Source organism: Salvelinus fontinalis, chromosome 40 (assembly GCF_029448725.1).
Source record: "Salvelinus fontinalis isolate EN_2023a chromosome 40, ASM2944872v1, whole genome shotgun sequence".
NCBI lineage: Eukaryota > Metazoa > Chordata > Actinopteri > Salmoniformes > Salmonidae > Salvelinus > Salvelinus fontinalis.
In genome coordinates this window covers 22,608,750-22,622,442 of record NC_074704.1, presented here as the reverse complement: position 1 = coordinate 22,622,442, position 13,693 = coordinate 22,608,750, and the positions used below count along the sequence as shown (strand labels likewise).

Here is a 13,693-nt window from a genome sequence, read left to right as displayed (position 1 = left end):
AGAGTGAGTGAGTAATGCCCAGAAGAGATATTGGCCTCTTGGTCCCCGAGATCAAAGACAGGGTTTCTGGAAAGCATTTTGGGTTCGTTTCTTTTAAGATCTCTCGTCCCACACATTGTCCAACAGCTGCAAACTCTTCACGGCATAAGGTGAATGCACCAATTTGTAAGTCGCTCTGGATAAGAGCGTCTGCTAAATGACTTAAATGTAAATGTAATGTAAATGTCAGGAGCACTGTGAAAGTGTGGCTTCCATGCACGAGTGTGCATCAAAGAGAGCCATTCCAAAGTTTGTCCGCCGAACAGTTCCCCTAGTTTGTCCGTACAATAAAAACAACATCTGGATATAATTATATCAGATTGGTTTGAGAGTGTCCTGTTCCTTTCCGTGTCCATAGGAGAGAGAAGAAAAAAAAGGGATTTGAAAAAGGGGGAACTTTTCAAGGAAACACATTTGTCCTCTTGAACGAACCAGGAAAATGCTGCGGATGAAAGAGACTGTGAAATGCTTGTCGCGAAGAGGAGAAAAGTGTATGATAGTTTCGTGACAAGTTTTAAATGACTCGTATTTCCTCTGATTCATATTGAACTTTCATGCTAAAATAGTGTGCCAGGTCATTTGACCAGAGTTTTGCAGTGGGTTATGGGTTGACTGTCAGGGATATTAGTTCCTATGGCATGATATCTCTACACGCCGTAGCTAGCTATCAGGCTTAGGGACAGTGTTGCTGTGGCAGATATGATGTTTAGAAGGGGCCATGTTGAGTTGGGAACTGAAGGGGGACTCGGGGGTTGTTGACACGAGGGCACCTCCTCAGCTTCCTGGTGGGATCCACACATTCTTGTGTTTCACTGAAGAAAAGGGATAGCCCCCACCTTTTCCCTCTCATCTCTTCTTTCCCCTGCCCCTCACCAACTGTTTAGGTCAACACATTTCCATCTGAAACATGTGGAACTCATTTCGCTACTGCACTCAGATGACATTTTTTCCCTTCAGAAGCGTAGCCACTCTCCTCCGAAACAACGTGAAAAAAACCCCATAGCCGGCGCAATGTCAAACCCCCGTTCTCCCTTTTCGCTTGTGATGTTTTTTCCTCGTCCTTTCTACCCACTGCTTTTATCTCGCCTTTTAGAGAAATCCCTCTGACAGAGCCTAAGCATGTGCTTTGGAGGGAGACCGAAACGGGGGAATCGTGAAAGAAAGAAAAAAGAGGGGGGGGACCGAGAGCCCAGCTGCGCTAAATACCTGACTCTTTGCGCAAACCTCCAAAGGTCAGGTTTGAGCTGGGGCCTACGGCTTTAGTCATCCTCCCGGCAGTAGGCATTCTCATAAAGAAAGAGGCCCTCCTTCCCCCTTCCCTCTCTCTCTCTCTCTTTCTTTTGCGCTCTCTCTCCCCCTCAAGCTCAAGTTCTCCCCTCCTTCCTCCCGGGTCCACCCCCTTCACTAGTGGAACAGGAATGCAACACAGCAGGAGAGAGTAGAAAGAGAGGGGGGGAGAGAGAGAGACTTTAGAAGGATGGGAGGGGGGCTCGGTTGTAGGAGAAGAAGGAGGGGGTGTACAGAGGGGCCTGGATTTAAGGAGAGAAGACATGAGAGGGAGGGGGGGGGAAACACTCTAAGAAAAGAGTACACTGCTTCAGAGAGTGGAAAAGTGCGGGAGTAGGGGCCTTGCCCAAACAAAAGGGTAGAGAGATAGCAGGAGAGCGAGGGGAAGTGGCTCTGTTGTCCATTCACATACAGCTGAGCTGCTCACTTCACTCACCCCCCCCCCCCCAACCTCCCTGCCTGCATGATGGGGGAGGGGACATGAAAGGGAGAGAGAACATTTTTAAAAAGAAAGAGAAAAACAGCTCCTCAGAGACAGGTTGTCACATTCCTGAGGCCCCAAAGTCTTGCGAAAGTGACTCTAATTATTCAAATCTGTTGGAACTCGGACTCCAAACACTTCAAAACAAACTTCAAACTTTCCCTTTAGCTCCAAAGCAAAGACTCTTGCTAAAACACAAGTAAACACACAAACTCCATTTACATAGCTAATAGAGGTTCACCAATGTAAGTCTCTGCATGGCACTGAGGTTTTTACTTGGGTTTCCGTGAAGAGATGGTGGAATATGTCGTGTGAAAGGGACCATATCAAGGACGGTTGCTGTTGTGTTTTGAGCAGGTCACACAGACGCGGAGACGCGGCCAGTCCCTACTTTGTCAACTCGGGCTATGTGTTCGCCCCCGCCACCAGTGCCAACGACAGCGAGATCTCCAGCGACGCCATGACGGACGACTCCATGTCCATGACCGACAGTAGTGTGTAAGTGTCCTCTCAGCATTCCCTTCAGGGTTTTCTCTGGAGTTTCTCACCATTTGACCCGGGTTGGGGGTCAACTCCATGTCCATTCTGAAAAATCATTTCACATTCAAAAGCTGGCTCCAGGCCTGCCTTTCTGAAGCATGCCTGAACGTCTATATATTCTGATTATTTAGCCATTCATTGAATACCTTTCATGGGTACGTATATGCGGGAAACAATTGGACTAAATGTCAAGTTGATCTGGGAAGCTGGCGCTTGTGTTGTGAAATGGAATGGGATGTTTAGGTTTGAATGATCCTTTCAGATTGAGTTCAGGTATTTCTATTAATGTATAAAGTGTCTCTAGGCCTCGGGGGGGAGGGGGGGGGGGTCTGTGAAAGTCATTATGTGGAAAAAATCTTTTGATGTCTATTCTGTTACAGGCAGAACTTCTTGATGGGGGGGGGGGGTGTTGTGGAGTGCTGCCTCGGTTTTCCTCAAAGTAGAAATGTATCCATCCCACCCACCGTTCTGCCACAACAGCCTCGTTTTTTTTTAAAGAAGGGAGAGAGAGAGAGTGAGGGGAAATAGCCATTTGGACCTTAAGACAAACTCATTGAAACATTCTGGCAGCAAATGAAAGGGAGCTTACTCACATGGTGGCTCGGCTTCCTGCTCTGCTACTGGCCCTCTCTCCCTCTCTGCTGCTGCTGCGATCATGTGTCAGCGAGGCTTTCATGGAAGTTACTCATTCCTGAACCCCAGGATAGGGTCAGGAGGGACTCCCACTGCCCAGATTAGGACACCCCCAAAATCAACCCCCGTCCCCCCCACCCTCTCTCCCCAACCTTCCTCCCTCACCCCTCCAACCCCAACCGCCCCCCTATTTCCCTCTACTCCCCCCCTCTCCTTCCCTCTCCTCCTGCACTCCGAGCCAATAGCAGGGGAACGGTGAGGGTTTGGCGTGCAAGGGAGTGAGAAAATAAAGTGCACGGAGGATAAAAGGCTTAACTGAATCGCTTTCAGCCTATTGTTAGCCGAGGGGAGCTTAGGGGGATAAGAGGGGTGGCTGTCTGCTTTGAAAATTACTTGCACAACTGAATAGGAGATGCCCGTAAAGTAAGGGCCCGTGAAAGAGTGCACGGTCTGTTTTCTTCTTCTTTGCCCATATGCATCGCCACCACAACCATCACAAAGGGCCCTGGCCATCGCGTAGGGCTGGCTTGCTAGGGTTGATTAAAAACGCAACAGGAGAGAGAGAGAGAGAGAGAGATGTGGTGTTTTTGGAAGGAGTTGGGTGTTTGTTTGGTACGTTGTTTTGTCGTGAATTGTACCTTTTCTTTTTGTCACAAGTTGGCGAAGTATCAGTTTTGATACTTGTGAGAAGTATGCCGCTCGTCAATGTGCGTTATTTGCAGTGCTATCTAGGCTCCAGCTGGTAATGCCCGTGTACGTAGAACCCCGAGGCATACAAACCCCGAGTCATTTGACCAAACGATGTATTCATTGGAGAACATAGATCCCACTTGAATTCAGTCACGTCTTTTTCCTGCCACGGTCTTCAGGTGAATTATGACAACATCTTACGTTACAAAGTGTAGCGCCTAGCAATGGCCTGCCCTGCACAGAGTTCTTTGAGCCTTTGACAATCTCATGTCCGCCTGCTCACTCTCTCTCTCTCACACACACACTCTCTCTCTCTCTCTCTCTCTCTCTCTCTCTCTCTCTCTCTCTCTCGCTCTCTCTCGCTCTCTCTCTCTCGCTCTCTCTCTCTCGCGCTCTCTCTCTCGCTCTCTCTCTCTCGCTCTCTCTCTCTCGCTCTCTCTCTCTCGCTCTCTCTCTCTCGCTCTCTCTCGCTCTCTCTCGCTCTCTCTCGCTCTCTCTCGCTCTCTCTCTCTCTCTCTCTCTCTACCCCTCACTGATTTGTAATAAAAAACACAGCTTCCTCCTCCTCATTGGGGGGAACAATTTGATTAGTGTGTCCTTTTATAGTTTGTTGTAAGGCACACTGCAATTTTGAATCTCATTTCCTGATAAAGAACAAGAGGAGGGGGGGCCAAATAATTTTTCTCTCTCTTTTTGCTTATATCTTATTTATGGATTTACTTGGACGCTAGGGAATGCCGCTGCGCTAACTTCAAACATTACCTTATCTTACAAACCAGCCTTTTGATGTTGCCGAGATCAGAGGCTTGCTGGCGGAACACTTGCCAAATGAAGATGGCAGCGAGCGCATATGTGCATGAGTGTGAGATTTCAGAGAGGCAGCGGAAAAACTAGCGTTTGGGCTAGGTCAGACACTTCTGAGCAACGCAAAAAGGCCAAGATAATTGGCCAGGCTTAAATGGCAGCGGACTGGAAAAGCACACATTGGAGGGCGAGAGAGAGAAAAACATGTCTTTTCTTCCCCCTTGCCACTGCCTAAAGGATGAACTGTCCAGAGACCCTTGTTTTTGTCAGCTACATCATGGCCATTTTTTCTTTATGTCAAACCTGCACGTCTTACACCGCTTTTAAAGCAAGATCGCTAGCCCCTCGAGTGGCAGCATTCTAGGCTTCTTCTCTTAGCCAGCTTTCTCAAGGTAGTCCATGTTACTGAGGCTGGAATTGAAAGCACCTCACTTGGCTGCCATTTTGAAAAATCAGGCCCTTCCAGTGTTGACGAGGACTGATGGGAAGTTATCAGTGGGACACTTTTGAACCCCAGCGCCGGGATTTTTAGCATATCTCCCCCCATTGTCCCGGTGTGTTTTTGTTGCCTTGGCTTCAAGGCCCTTCAAGGGCTCCTCTGGTCTTTGATTTGGGCTGTGATGTGCCCACCCGGGGGGGAAGGGGGGTGGTGGCAGTCAGGGTGGTGCTGTGTTGTTCACTTCAGTGATGATCAGCCTCCCCTCAGGGTTCTGGCCACATCGCTTGGCTAATGTCTTTTCACGCCGCTAATACATTGTGGTTATTACTTGGTTCTAAGCAAAGAGAAAGGAAAGAAAAATTGAAATGTTTCTGTGGGGATAGCTATGTAGGGGTTAGCGTGCTAGTTTGCTAACTAACCCCTGGCTCTTCAGGGGACAGTTTGAGTGACATGTGACTGTGTTATTGACCCTGTTTCCTACCTGTGTCCCTTCTGACAGAGATGGGATCCCTCCATACAAGCTGGGCACCAAGAAGCAGCTCCAGCGGGAGATGCACCGCAGCGTGAAGATCAACGGCCTGGTCTCGCTACCCCACTTTCCCGTGAGTCCCGCTTCTCGTTTACTTCCTGTTTTTTTTATGTCTGATGTCTTTATACACAGTGTCTTTTATATCTTTAAAACTCCACAAACTTTTCTCAGTCCCCGTTTACAACCGGTTCCCTTTCTCCCAGTTGGGAACTGTATGAATGCACAATGTAAAAAATAAAATAAATAAAATAAAAACTATAAAATAAGAAAATCGTTGATAATAATGATGATGGTGATATTGAGGATGATTATCATTAGAGGTCAGGGGTCACAGAACCCGAGACTTGTGATGCTCCTTAAATCAGCCAGCTTACTACTCAGCCCTGTGCTTTGATCATGGCGATGAATGGATGGGACCCAGGTTGCCTGGCCTCTTTATTGACAACCTCCAACAGAGCCCTCCCGACTCACACACACACCCATTTTGTGACAGTAGCCCCCCCCTACCCCCAACCCAACCCCCATATGACTCTCACCACCCCCACTGCCTGTAGTGTCATGTGCAAGCAGGGGCCTCTAAATGCTTGGCACTTCATGGCACAGCTCCCGGGCTTGGAGTGGTTAGATTGGGCACCCGTGTCCGAAAACAAGCAATGCAAATAGTTTTGTCCTCTTCCCTTCACAATGTGTTTGTGTACTGTCTCGGTGCATAGGGAAGGCTTTGTGTGTGTGTGGGTGTGTTGTGTAGGGAGGGTTGTAGCCAAGTAGAAGGGGCCCTTGTTGTCTGTTTCTCTCTCTCTCTCCTCGCTCCCTCCCTTCCCCACTTGCTCTCCTTTTAATGTCTCCCTCCTGATTTGGAGATGGCTCGGGCTCCCAAGATGCACCAGCCCCAGGCAGCGGGGGGCTCTGCGCGGCGCTAGCGCCTCTGCCAGCGGCCCCTCTCGCTCCTTTCTTCTGTCTTCCCTTCATCGTCTCTACAAAGAGATGAGAGGAACAACAACAAAAAAAGAGAGTCAAATCAAGAAAGCCAGTGTGCCAAATAATAATACAGAACAGAAGATGAGAGAAGCCGGCACATATAGTTAGAGAAAAATAGGATAATGCGTCTACAGTACCTCAGAGGTGCGCTGCGTGCAGTCAGGAAATAAATGACCACTTCCCCTTAGATCTCCCCGGTATTTGACTTCTCTATCCCCCCCCCCCCCCCCCCCCCCCCTCCCTCCCTCCCTACCTCTCAACACTTCTCTCAGTCCTCCCCCTCCTTTCTTCTTCCTCTTTTTGTTTTAATATTGTCCCCCTCTCTTTTTTTTTCCTCTGCCTCCTCCGCCGACTGTCGATATCTGTCTTTTTATTCGGGGAGATTTAAAGCCGCGTGTCCGTCCCACCCCAAGGGTTGGAGTGTTTGATGTTTGACAAGGGCCCCTTTGAAGTGTGCTGACTTCAGAGGCTGCCTCTGCTGATGGCTTGGTCAGAGTACAGCGGGAGCAGGCGGGGGCCCTCCTCCTCGGAGTCAGGCCAACTGCTACCCCCCCTCCTCTATCCCGCTACCCCGCCGACGGGCATGCGGTGCCAAGGACAGTGGGCATGGGGAGGGGGTATCGGGCTAGGGGTTAGCCCAGGGGCAAGGGCATCAAATGAGGCCTATAGAGTTAGAGTAGAGGGCACTGGAGGATTCAGGGGGCAAACTAGGGAGAACTAACTCACACTCAAACACACATTCAAAAGTGTCCATCCTCCCATCTCGCCCCTACAGAGGACACACAGGCTGCCTAAGGAGATGACGCCGGTGGAGCCCTCGGCCTTCGCCGCCCAGCTCATCTCCAGACTGGAGAAACTGAAGAGGGAGCGGGACACCATGAGCTCCCTGGAGGAGAGGCTACAGCAGATCCAGGAGGTAAGAAACCACCCCCCTTCCCACTACATTGGTACATCCCACCTCACTCCCCAACCCACCTGCATTGAGCAATGAGCTTTGGAACGTTCCATTGCGACCTAGTTTAGGTGACTCCCCGGGCCTGAACCCCATCTTTGCTACCTAGAAAGAGAATGTAGCTAGGAGGAGCCATGTGAGAAGTTAGGGTTGTAGCTAGGAGGAGCCATGTGAGAAGTTAGGGTTGTCGCTAGGAGGAGCCGTGTGAGAAGTTAGGATTGTAGCTAGGAGGAGCCGTGTGAGAAGTTAGGGTTGTCGCTAGGAGGAGCCATGTGAGAAGTTAGGGTTGTAGCTAGGAGGAGCCGTGTGAGAAGTTAGGGTTGTAGCTAGGAGGAGCCGTGTGAGAAGTTAGGGTTGTAGCTAGGAGGAGCCATGTGAGAAGTTAGGGTTGTAGCTAGGAGGAGCCATGTGAGAAGTTAGGATTGTAGCTAGGAGGAGCCATGTGCGAAGTTAGGGTTGTAGCTAGGAGGAGCCATGTGAGAAGTTAGGGTTGTAGCTAGGAGGAGCCATGTGAGAAGTTAGGGTTGTAGCTAGGAGGAGCCATGTGAGAAGTTAGGGTTGTAGCTAGGAGGAGCCATGTGAGAAGTTAGCGTTGTCGCTAGGAGGAGCCATGTGAGAAGTTAGGGTTGTAGCTAGGAGGAGCCATGTGAGAAGTTAGGGTTGTAGCTAGGAGGAGCCATGTGAGAAGTTAGGGTTGTAGCTAGGAGGAGCCATGTGAGAAGTTAGGGTTGTCGCTAGGAGGAGCCATGTGAGAAGTTAGCGTTGTCGCTAGGAGGAGCCATGTGAGAAGTTAGGGTTGTAGCTAGGAGGAGCCATGTGAGAAGTTAGGGTTGTAGCTAGGAGGAGCCATGTGAGAAGTTAGGGTTGTAGCTAGGAGGAGCCATGTGAGAAGTTAGGGTTGTCGCTAGGAGGAGCCATGTGAGAAGTTAGGGTTGTAGCTAGGAGGAGCCATGTGAGAAGTTAGGGTTGTAGCTAGGAGGAGCCATGTGAGAAGTTAGGGTTGTAGCTAGGAGGAGCCATGTGAGAAGTTAGGGTTGTAGCTAGGAGGAGCCATGTGAGAAGTTAGGGTTGTAGCTAGCTAGCTGACTCTTCCTCCTTGATTCCAAGAGTCTTTGCTTGCGGTCTTGCTTCAGAAAGAATTGAACCGACTAAGGGTCTGCCGTGCAGTTTAGCGACTTCTTCTCCGAAAGTCTCTTCTTTCCGAGGACGTTTCAAACGTATGTTTCCTGACACACTTGAAGTATCTTCAAATGGTTAGCGCTTAGCGCTCAACTCTCCAGTGGCGTAATGCTGAGTGTGTGTAGTGCCGGTCTCTTTGTGAGTCTGGGCTCGCTGTGCATTATAGATGAAGAATGAAGGAGCTGGGACACAAGTGGAACCAGGGTGAAAGGAACTGAAAGTCAAATCAAGTCACGCCGTAGAATTGGTCTCGGCTTCTTCACGAGGCAATACAGTACATGGTGTTTGTCGCAGCGTTTTGTGTTGCGTTGGTTGAGTTTAGCAAGCTAGCGATGCTAGTAGTTGTAGTATTTTGGAATTGAGTAGGTTGTATTGTCCCTGTACTTCTATTTTGCGTCCATGTTCTTAAGCATTACATCTGTGTGTGTGTGTAGGAGGAGGAGAGGGATGAGAGCGACCTCTCCAGCGCCGTCCCCCTCCACCACCCCCTGCTTCACACCTCGTCCGGCGCCGACGAGGACGCCCAGGCCATCCTAGACGAGCACCTATCCCGGGTGCTCAAGACGCCCGGGTGCCAGTCGCCCGGCGTGATCCGCCACTCGCCCCGCTCGGGCTCTCCCGACCGGCCCTCCCCCGCCGTGGTCCCTTTCCTGGGGCCCTCATATCCGGGGGCCTCCAAGGGCCCGTTGGCTGGGAGCAGGCAGTCGACCAAGCACATCCACCACCACTACATCCACCACCACACCGCCACCGGCCCCAAGAGCAAGGAGCAGATCGAGGCCGAGGCGGCGCAGCGCATTCGGTGCCTCTGTCCCCCAGGGGGCGCCGACTACTCCGACTTCACCCCCGGGTCAGTTCACATACAATATCACCTGTACCGGGGTCCGTTCACAATTCACAAGTACACCACATTTACTTTAGAGTTGTGCTGGGGTCAGTTCACATACACTTCACATACAACTACATTTACCTTAGGGCTGTACTTGGGTCAGTGATTTAAAACTGTTCACTTATCTTATGGATATGTCTCAGCATAGCTAGTTCTGATGGTTTTGCTTGAGTTTCATTGAGACTGATGTGACGAGCTGCATCGTTCCTATCGCTAGTGCTTGTTATAGATGTAGCGCTTCGTCATGGAATAGTCCCATGTAACCCCCTCCTCTCTGTCTCCCTCCAGCCGCTGCGGCAGTTTGTCCAAGCGTCCGGGGAAGCCGTGCGAAGGCACACGCCCGAGCCAGGCTAACGGCGGCGACGGGGTCACGTCCCCGCCCCACCTGCCCCTGGACTCCACGGACCGCTCGCAGAACGTCTGGCAGTGGATCCTGGAGAGCGAGAGGCAGGGCAAGAACAAACCTCACGGCGGCACTCAGGGCCTGAAGAAGAGCCACCTCCCGGAACCCTCCACGCCCAAGAACCTTCCCGGCCGAACGCACTCTTCCTGGGGAGGCGTGGGCGGCATGGGGGGTCACCTCCGTGGAGGTCACCATCCAGCCCACCCCTTCATCCAGGACCCGGCCATGCCCCCCCTGCCCCCGCCCAACACTCTGGCCCAATTAGAAGAAGCCTGCAGGAGGCTAGAGGAGGTCTCCAAGCCCCCCAAACAGAGGTAGGCACACATACACTCATATAGCCCCTCTTTGTCCTAAATTACGTATAGTCTATCCAAATGAAGTGAGGGATTTTCAGAAAATGCTTGACTTCAGGCGACTGTTGAAGCCTACACCTGTTTCCCAGTGTTTCCTCCATCTGTGTCGTGAATACTGATGCCGTGTATCTCATTCTATTGCATCTTTTGTCTTTCTATGTGGCTGACAGGCATTCGACGTCCAGCCTTCAAAGAGACAGGAGTCATCCTGTGCCTTTCCCCAGTGGAAACCCACCTCTGTCCAGCCCCGCACTTCAAACAGACGAGTGCGTTCATCTCCCTCCCTCTCTCCCTTTGCTCTCGCTGCCTCTCTTTCTCTCTCTGATTTCCCCTCGATAGGGATAGTGTGAGTCAGCATGTCTCTCCCTTTGAAGTCCTCTTTTCTCCCTCGCTTTTAATCATTTAAGATTAAACACAATGGGCGTAGTCTGACACAGTCCTCTCGCATATACACACACACACACACACACACACACACACACACACACACACACACACACACACACACACACCAGCGGATACACAGACGTACACATGGAAGTTAACGACCCCTGGTTGTTATTTTGGCCCTCTCTTCGCTACCTCGGCCCTGTGTGTGTTGGTGTGTGTACGTCTGTGTGTGTGTGTAGGGCAGCTTGGTTGTGTTTGATGATGGGGCCGTAGCCACCTGACTGCCAGGGTCTTTTTGAGATTTAATTGGCTGACCTTCAGCGGGCCAGCTGTCTAAGGCTAGCAGGCGCCCCGCGTCTGAAGTATAGGACCCCGGAAAGGCCCCTGGAAGTGAACGAGGAAGTGTGTGTGTGTGGGGGATGAAACGCACAGACACACACCTGTAGTCGGGTCAGGTTCACCTTACCTGAGCTAATCCTCACTAAATCCCGCTCATTCACTTCTGCCTAACTTCCCAACCAACAGTTACACACTGCCCGTGTTAATAGTGTTCGTTGCTCTGCATGAGAGTTTCCGCTGAATGACTCAAATATAACGTAAGCGCTAAGTCTTCGCTACGGTTATGCTTTCTCTGTCTAATGTGTTGCTTGTCTCTCTGTTTCCAGGTGGAAAGAGCCAAAGAAGTCGATTAGTGGCGTGAGCGTGTCTGGCTGTGACCTGGTGGTCACCTACTTCTTCTGTGGTGAGGAGATCCCCTACCGCAGCATGATGAAGACACACAGTCTCACCCTGGGACACTTCAAGGAGCAGCTTAGCAAAAAAGGCAATTACAGGTAAACGCCTAGACTAACACACACACACACACACACACACACACCTGTAATATACATCTACTAGTAAACACACACACACACATCTTTCGCGCACAACACACCTTTAATGTACAACTCTAAGTGAACACACCCCTTTCAAACACACATTTCATGCACAACACACACTCTCTTTCTGAAGAGCGTGTGTGTGTGTGTGTGTGTGTGTGTGTGTGTGTGTGTGTGTGTGTGTGTGTGTGTGTGTGTGTGTGTGTGTGTGTGTGTGTGTGTGTTTGTGTAGGAACTAAATGTGTGTGAAAAGCTGGAGTTCTCAGCTTTGTATGTGGAGTAGTGAGAAGGAAGAGTAGAACTCTGGCTGGGGGGGGGGGGGGGATTTACTGGAGTGATATTTGGTTCACATCTGCTATTGATTTCCATAGTAAGGCAGTCTTAATAAGGATGGCTTTAAAGTCCAGGCCTTTTATTTTGTGCACAGACTCAACACGCCACTGCGAGGCCCCCAAATTCCTCCTCCTCCCAAGGATTGCGTCAGGCAGAATCACGGGCACCTTTTTCTCCTTTAGATTCAGTTATAATGTTGATTTAACATTTAAAAAAGGGTTTTGCACGAGTTGTCGAAATGACTGGCGTTTTGTTTGGTAGCCGTTGAAAGTGGCTATGACTTCATAAAGTTAAGAATTCGAGAGAGACAATCGTTTCACACAATGTCACCTTCAAGGAACCTACACCTAAAGGGTACACCAGAGTAAAGTAGAGTATTTCATGACCGTCATTATGTATAGGTTGTAGCACACCAAAGAGACAAAGTATTCCCGAGACATCAGTATCTCGATTCTAACCCCCCCCCCCCATCCACATCTGCCTGTCAGTCCGAGCTAAACCCATCCAAGCAACTCATCACACCCCCACTATACCGTAACTCTTCCGCGGGAAAGAAAGGGCGATTTTTGAAGCCGATGGCTCTAATGGCCCAGAATGTGTGGAGTTGGTTCATTTCAACATGGCAGCAGAACAGTACTCGGCCACGCTGCCAGACGATATCGGTGCCAGATGTTGCACGGAGAGAAATGTTTTGCCATGTATAACACGATCCAATGGAAACACTCCTTTTCTCTCCCTCCCTATTCTCCATCTTCACTTCTCTCTCTCTCCCCCTTTCTCTCGTTTCCTCCTTTTCTCTCGCTCGCTCTTTGAAAAGGAGCGCAATGCCTTTGAACTATTTGTTGGTGAAGATGGAGCCCGTTCCTTTATAAAGAATAGGGTTGTGATTAAATGGCAGGAGACACAATTGTCTATTTAGATTTTTCGTGCCGCGAGGAGGCACTTAACTAAGGCACTTAACCTAATTAGTTTCAGTATCAGTAGTCTCAGTGTTCAGGCTTCCGGAAAGGTTCGAGGCCCTTTGTTTCACGACAGCCTTCAACCATGTTGAAAATGCATCATGCCAAAAGCCATAGCGACACCCAACCATCCAAACCACACCCTCAAAAATCCCAGTCGGGAGTTTTTACGACACACAAACCTTGACCAGAGACCCTAGCAGCCGTACGACGCTTCCTCAACCCCTCCTCGCCATTAAACCGCCGTTTGCCCAACCCTCTCTTAAGTACGACTAAAAACACGAAGAAGTGGGGGGAAAAACATGTGTTTTTTTAAAAACGCGCTACACGTGTTGTTTGTATGACTTGTAGGTCGGCATCGCTCATAAAAACATACATGGGGGGGGGGGGGGCATACATGGGTAAAATGAGGCATTTTCCATTACAAAGCTTATCATTAAATCTCCCCCGCTGGTCATCACTGCCTTTAAGCTAGGGGAGAAGAAATCATTAGGAACTCTAGTCAGTGGACTTCATAGACCTGAGCTGAATCAACCCTGGGATTTTGGGGGGAGGGAGGGAGTGAGTGAGGGGGAGGTGACTCCTTGACCTCCAGGAGACTGTCTGGATTGGTGTCCTCCTCCTCCTCGTGGGGTGTCGGCCTTCGGGCCCGGCCTGCGTCCAATCTATCACACCCACGGAGGGGGTCCAGGAGACCTGCTCCTCTCTTCTCCTCTCTTTCACTCTCACTCTTTTCTCTGCTGGTGATCGGAAAGCTGCCCAGAGTTTATCTGTGTGTGTGTGTGTGTGTGTGTGTGTGTGTGTGTGTGTGTGTGTGTGTGTGTGTGTGTGTGTGTGTGTGTGTGTGTGTGTGTGTGTGTGTGTGTGTGTGTGTGCGTGTGTGTGTGTTTCATTGCCTCTCTCTGTCTCTGTGTGTGTCTCCATAGTTGTCTCTAGC

At 50.3% G+C, this 13,693-nt stretch overlaps 1 protein-coding gene across 4 annotated transcripts in view; it reads left to right on the top strand.

Annotated features, from left to right (window-relative positions):
- LOC129839870 (axin-2-like) overlaps positions 1-13,693 on the top strand; it is a 56,697-nt gene that overhangs the window by 40,543 nt on the left and 2,461 nt on the right. For 3 of the 4 annotated variants that reach the window (XM_055907569.1, XM_055907568.1, XM_055907567.1), the window contains 7 exons: positions 2,165-2,305; positions 5,413-5,515; positions 7,196-7,336; positions 8,986-9,401; positions 9,729-10,157; positions 10,367-10,462; positions 11,252-11,419. In XM_055907569.1, coding sequence (XP_055763544.1) covers positions 2,165-2,305; positions 5,413-5,515; positions 7,196-7,336; positions 8,986-9,401; positions 9,729-10,157; positions 10,367-10,462; positions 11,252-11,419 — 1,494 coding nt within the window. The remainder of the gene's footprint in view (positions 1-2,164; positions 2,306-5,412; positions 5,516-7,195; positions 7,337-8,985; positions 9,402-9,728; positions 10,158-10,366; positions 10,463-11,251; positions 11,420-13,693) is intronic. The other variant, XM_055907570.1, reaches the window with a different exon arrangement.